At 43.1% G+C, this 6,641-nt stretch overlaps 1 protein-coding gene across 1 annotated transcript; it reads left to right on the top strand.

Moving 5' to 3' along the window:
- Nucleotides 1-5,703: 5,703 nt before the first annotated feature.
- Nucleotides 5,704-6,441, top strand: LOC140671330 (uncharacterized). Its single transcript, XM_072902590.1, has one exon. It carries the CDS (start codon nucleotides 5,704-5,706, stop codon nucleotides 6,439-6,441), a length of 738 nt encoding a protein of 245 aa, XP_072758691.1.
- The last annotated feature ends 200 nt before the right edge of the window (nucleotides 6,442-6,641 follow it).

Raw genomic sequence — 6,641 nt, 5'->3', positions numbered from 1 at the left:
TCTCTCGCTTTAACAGAACTTGTTTCTAATTAGGTACTACACATAAAAAAATCTTCGTTTGAATCGGTGAAGGGCACGTCGTACACTCCCCTTATAAATGCGTCAGTAAGTTCCATTATACATGTATATTAAATATTTGTTACAATTTTCTTATATTTATATACATTGTACGAAAAGCGGACTTGTAAAGTCTTTTTGCCAGGAACGCGAATTTCGCGATGGAGTAGCGTAATGCGGATTTGAAAATTGCCGACGGATAAACAGATTGTGACCCGCAAGCAACGGGCTGAGGAACTTTAGTTAAGTTCTTCGAAAATTAGTTATCGCAAAGAGTAATACACTATCGCTCTGCAGCTTGAGATCAAATGCGAGGAAACGGTCGCGCGAGGGGTTCTCATAGCCACAAGGCTTCGAGAAGATTCTTGAATTTTCTCGGCTTTTATTTTATTGTTAATTTGAATCAGCAAAGTCATCTTTTATTAATGTAGCTTGTTATTTGTTGTTGTTTGTTAGACCGTTGGGCGACAATTTTTCGATAAGAATCGTTTAATTCTCGAGCGTTTTTGTTAGCGCAGCGCGACTACGTTGGCGCGCTCTGATTAGCTGGCGCAGCGATAAGCATGTGCAAGTTAGCGTTATGGCCGTTCGCAAACATACATGTTTCCTATTTATAGACATCTATTTGGTACTAACAATAATTTTATTTATATGTTAAATACACTTTATATTTTGCCAATAAAAAAGATCTTGGTAAATATCTAGAATAACGGAGCCAGCTCCGATCGCGTTGAGCTTGACATATGTTGTCAAGGTCATGACCCTGAGTAATATCCAAAAGTTTTTAGCCGTCGCTCGTTCTTTATTTCAAAGTTATTAACAACAATAGTTTCAGTTATTTATTATCATATTAACAATTCACTACACAAGATATATCAAGGTCAACGTAATTGGTGTGGACTGAATAACATTCAAAAGATTTTAGCTGTTAATCGTTGTTTACTAAAAAGTTGAAAACAACAACAGTTTCAGTTATTTACAATAAATATGCTGGTAAATATTTACATAAGGTCACCCCTTTCAGAAGTCAATGACCTTGACATATGTTGTTAAGATCATCATTCTCAGAACGCTTAAAAGGTTTTAGCCATCGCTCGTTGTTTACTAAAAAGTTACATACAAAAATTGTTAAAAATTGACGTCTTTTTCAATTATTTTATCAAATACTGGAAATTTAAAAAAATGTTTCAAATAAAAGTTGTAAGTCTCTTCAAAATACACGTTTTATATTCTATCCATTTTTATTATACGAGTGATAGTTTTCGAAAAAAATAACGATAAAGACTATAAACCTCATACAATATTAATTATAATACCATATATAATATAGTCCCACTGTATCCGCGCATACACTTTTCTTCCTACACAACAAATGGGTTGGGTTAGGTTGTTTTTTTTGGAAGTGGAGCCCCCCGCAAGGGGGCAGAACCCACTATGCCCGCGCATAGACTTTCTATGCGTGAAAAGTGTATGCGTGGATACAGTGGGTTCCGCCCCCCTGCGGGGGGCTCCATTTCCAAAAAAAATAACCTAACTCAACCCATTTGTTGTGTGGATAGGAAAGTATATATGTAGAAAGTGTATGCGCGAATGCAGTGAGACTATATTATATATTATGTTATAATTAATATTGTATAAGGTTTAGAGTCTTTATCGTTGTTTTTCTCGAAAACTATCACTCGTATAATAAAAATGGATAGAATATAAAATGTGTATTTTGAAGAGACCTACAACTTTTATTTGAAACATTTTTTAAAATTTTCAGTATTTGATAAAATAATAGCAAAAAACGTCAATTTAAATAAATTTTTATAACTTTTTAGTAAACAACGAGCGACGGCTGAAACCTTTTAAGCGTTACTCAGGACAGTGACCTTGACAACATATGTTAGTCATTGACTTCTGAAAGGGGTGACCTTATGTATATATTTACCAATATGCTTTTCTTATTATATATTTTCTCATTGATATTGTAACGTGATGTTTTTTCTTTCGTCCGTCACAAGGGCCGAAAGGCCCGATCGGGAAGGGTTTCGCGAGGCCTGCATCCTCCAATTATAGAGAGAGCGCCCTGCGAAATTCGATTTTTATTTGCGCGCGTTATTTGTGAGTTTGGCGGCAGCATCTTCTGGTTCGACAGCTACAGGGATCCAGGGAGCCTGATTGCAACGGCAAGTGGAGGCAAAGAAGATGCGGAGAGATCACGCCTGGTAAGACTTGTACATTTTATTCGATAATTAATAAATCGGCGGAAACATCGGCTACCGTTAAAAGGTTCCGCAGGATCGGACCGAGGGCGAAGGACCGGAAAGAAACGGTCAAGGGAATGGCCACTTCCGACGTATTGAGCATCGGAGCCCCGACCATGGAGCTACAAGGTCTGACTCAACCATGGAGTCCGGGGAAGCCAAGGGCACCGGACCGAGCCGACCGGAAGCTGCCGACAAGCCGTCCCGGGAAGTTGCCTCGCGGGAACCGAGAGATCGAAGATCCATAAGAAGAATCGAACCGGTCGCGATAAGAGGCGGCCGTGATTGGCCCTAAGGGCCACGATAGCGCCACAGGTGGCCTAATTACGCACTACGTCGCCGGCGTGTCTCCCGCAAGCCTCACGCTCATCACTGTTCGGCGAGCGATCGAGGACGACAGGCCTATCGATCCGACTTTGCGAAGATCCCGAGCGAGACCGGAAGACTGAAGCGGAAGGAGATTGGTAAGGCCGCCAAACCGGTAACTCACACGATTCGGACGAACATGTTCTGTCGCAATTGTCGTAATTTTAGCTGTCGCGATTAACGGGGAGATAATTCCGCCGTCGCGTAATTGTTGCCGTATCGTCGTTGGAATTCGCGAGGGGCCTTATTTCGTAAAAAGGCATAACGTCTCTCTCTATATAAGCCGCCGAAAGTCATAATTGTACCGTCGCGTTAATTGTTTAGTTGTCGAAATTTGAGGTAATAATTGTCGAATTGTATCCGTCGGGAAGCGAGAGCTCGTGCACTGCGTGCCGCATGCGATTTTAATATCCCGTGCCGCATGCGATTTTAATATCCCGTGCCGCTTATCGACTCGCGATCCGTGAACAATTTAGGTAACCGTAATCCATTCGAATGTAATGTTATGTAAAAATAACATCGAATTCTTGTGGCTTACGTATTTAGGGAATTCACATGCCGTATATTGCGTAGAATAAGTACCGCGGTAATTGATATCGAAGGTCGATGCGTGCTGACCGCGTATGTTTACGCGCATTCCTGAGGGTTTTATTGTGGATCGATTAGTGCGATTGACGGACGATTCGCGACCGAAACTTGCGGTATTTCATTAAAAGATTTATTCGTACGATCGCCGCGACCTTAATAAGCCGCGAGCGATTTACGATAGCACCGAAAATTACTTAAAATCAAGAGTAATTCGATACCTCTTGGTCGTGATGTCGCGCCATCACACGCCCTTCACGCGCCCAGAGCGTGCGACTTTTATGCCTAGTTGTCGCATTCAAAATAACTCTATCTTATATCTGCCGTTCAATTCCGAACTGTCTGTAAATTCAACATTTGTCTTACTTATTTATTGTCAAATATATTTAATCTTTATATTTAATAACTGTCTATTTCATCGAAAGCTTTCACGCTCACAAATTATCGATTCTCGATCCCGTACGGCTCCTGACGCACCCCCCCCCCGTTTTACCGTTGATATATATTTTCAATATTTTTATAATACACACACACACGGGGGTGTAAAGGAGGGGTCGAAGGCCCCCCTTTTGCGCCCACCCCGTCCACCTCGCTTCACATGTACATTGCAAGACAAAGCAAAGTTCGCATGGATTTGCAACTTTCCAATGCAATGTACATGTAAAGCAAGGTGGACGGAGTGGGTGCGGGAGGGGGGACCGAAGGCCCCCCCCCGTGTGTGTGTGTGTGTGTTAGCGCGTGCGTATATTATGAAAATATTGTTTCATCTTTTCAGAAATACACCCATAATATGTACAATGATTTGGTTAAAGCAGAGAATAAATTGTATTTAACTGTTTGTAGTTAAAGTAGAAAATATTTTGAATTTTTAATAAAAAACTATTATATATATTAACGATTGACTGCTTTAAATGATTCAAATGATTTAAATGATTCAAAATAACTGCTATATTTTCTAAACTTTTTTTGTTAATAACTTGTAAATAAACGGGCGACGGCTACAACCTTTTGGATGTTACTCAGGGTCATAACCTTGACAATATATGTCAAGGTCAACGTGATCGGAGCTGGATCCGTTATTTTAGATATTTACCAAGTTCTTTTGTCATTTTGTTTACAAGTTACTTATATTAGAAGATAATCATATATACATTATGACAAAGTCACCAGGGGCCGAACAGCCGCCCCTGCAAAACAATCGGCGCCTTTAGGCGCCACCAAACGATACAACGTTGGGGCTCCCGGTCTCCCCACTCGACCGCCTCCCTACTCTGCTCGGAACCGAGAGTGGGAGGCCGGCCAACGGGTATATAAGCCGGCTCGGCCAGAGAGCCGACACCTAGTCCTGTCCTGATCCTTCCTCGAGAGAGTTTTCTCGAAGCTCCAGACACCAGCGACTATCCTCTACCACGATCCTCCGAACAACGAGCGTTCTCGTTGAACCGACCGGGCGTCCCCGGCCTCCGGCACCTAGTCCGACCATCCTCCGGACAACGAGCGTTCGCATTGAACCAACCGGGCCTCCGGCCCCCGGCCCCGTACACGAGATTGAAACCGTCCGTTTCCGGACGCCAACACGCAACCCGCCCGTCTCCGGGCGACCAGAGAGAGAGAGAGCCGTCTGCCGCTAGGACGCCGCTGACCGAACAATCAAGTCGTCCGCCACCAGGATGCCTCCGACCAAACCAAGTCGTCCACCACCAGGACGCACGCCACCGACCGAATCGCCGAGCCGTCCGACTCCAGGACGCCGCCACCGAGCCAGCGTCGTTAGGGCTGACACTAACGGCCCAACTTGTATATACCGCCCCTTGTACATATCTCCTCCGCCACTGCAAATACCGCATCCACGAATAAATGTACGATAATAATAAACTCGATTAAGCACGACCAGAGAAAAAGAGGAGTCTATCACCCGCCATGCCTGTCCTTCTCCCGAATTTTGGAACCGACAAGCTTGTCCGAGACGTCGGGAAAGGCGGATCATTACAACATATATGTACAGGGTCCGCCACCAAAATCCGGACAAATTTAAATTTGAATTTCCTATCTTATTTAACTTTGGCGGGGGGTCGTTGTTATCGTTACGTCAATTCAAATGTTTTCAATAAACGTGCATAATCTCAAAATGTCCGAACAAATAAGATCGAGTGCGGAATATAACCGAAGAGCGGCGATAATAGAAAGTCTTCGCGCTGGACATTCTCAGACCGAGATTATTCGGTTTTTCGGTTACCCAAGATCGACTGTATATGATGTTACGGCTAAATGTTTTGCTTCGGAGAAGTCCACAGAAGGTTCTGCAAACCCGACGAGGAAGAGGCACTCAAAAGAAAAGTCTGTAAGAACTCCAGAAATTATCGCAAAGGCTCAATAGCACATTTTAGAGGACCCTGGGCAGTCTCTGACAAAAATAGCTAGAACTTTGGATGTGAGTGACACTACAATGCGTCGAATTGCTGAAGAGGACCTACGTTATAAATCCTATGTAATAAAAGTTCGCCAAATGCTTTCCGAGACTGCTAAAATGAAGAGAGTTGCTCGCTGTCACTTGCTTCTGAATTCGCTGAAAAACGAAGCTGCGAGACGCATAAAGTTCTTTTTGGACGAGAAAATTTTTTCTGTCGATGCCAAGGTAAACCGAAGGAATGATCGTTGGCTCGCTCACGATCCTGATGAAGTCCCCGTAATAGCTAGGACGAAATTCCCGGTCTCTGTTCACGTCCTAGGCGTCGTCTCTAGTGAGGGTCACATTATGCCGCCACATTTCTTTAAAAAGCACGAAACTGTTACAAAAGAAGTTTATTTACACGTTCTGACGAATGTTGTGAAGCCGTGGATAGATACTGTGGTCCCCGCAAGACCGTACGTCTTTCAGCAGGACGGCGCGCCTGCGCACACGAGTCACTTGGTTCAAAACTGGTTGTCGGACAACGTTGACATGTTTTGGTCTAAAGAATTCTGGCCTCCGAACAGTCCAGATTTGAATCCGTTGGACTATTTCGTGTGGAGCGTTGTTGAACGAGTGACCAACAAGTCGAGACATCCTAACGTGACCTCTCTCCAAGCGGCTATTAAGGCGGTGTTCACAAATATGGACAAGGCTGTATTGCAGAGAGCGTGCCAGCGCTTTAGGCCAAGGATCGAAGCATTTATCGAAGCAAAAGGCGGTTATATAGAATAATTTTATTCTAAAAGAATGTCATTATGAATGTGTAAAAAGTTTTTTCCCTAATTCTTACATTTTGATAAATAAAATTTTGCTTAAACAAATTATTCATTTTGTCCGGATTTTGGTGGCGGACCCTGTATATACATATATATAGATGTACAAATAAGTTTCCGCCGTTTAACAAAAGTTGGCGTCACCAGTAAGTTATGGTT

The sequence above is a fragment of the Anoplolepis gracilipes genome, chromosome 11 (assembly GCF_047496725.1).
Source record: "Anoplolepis gracilipes chromosome 11, ASM4749672v1, whole genome shotgun sequence".
Lineage (NCBI taxonomy): Eukaryota > Metazoa > Arthropoda > Insecta > Hymenoptera > Formicidae > Anoplolepis > Anoplolepis gracilipes.
The sequence above is the reverse complement of the archived record's forward strand: the minus strand, read 5'-3'. Positions and strand labels throughout refer to the sequence as shown.

Bases quoted from the DNA above. Each gene is read 5' to 3' on its own strand.
- LOC140671330 (XM_072902590.1), top strand. From the start codon at position 5,704: ATGCGTCGAATTGCTGAAGAGGACCTACGTTATAAATCCTATGTAATA.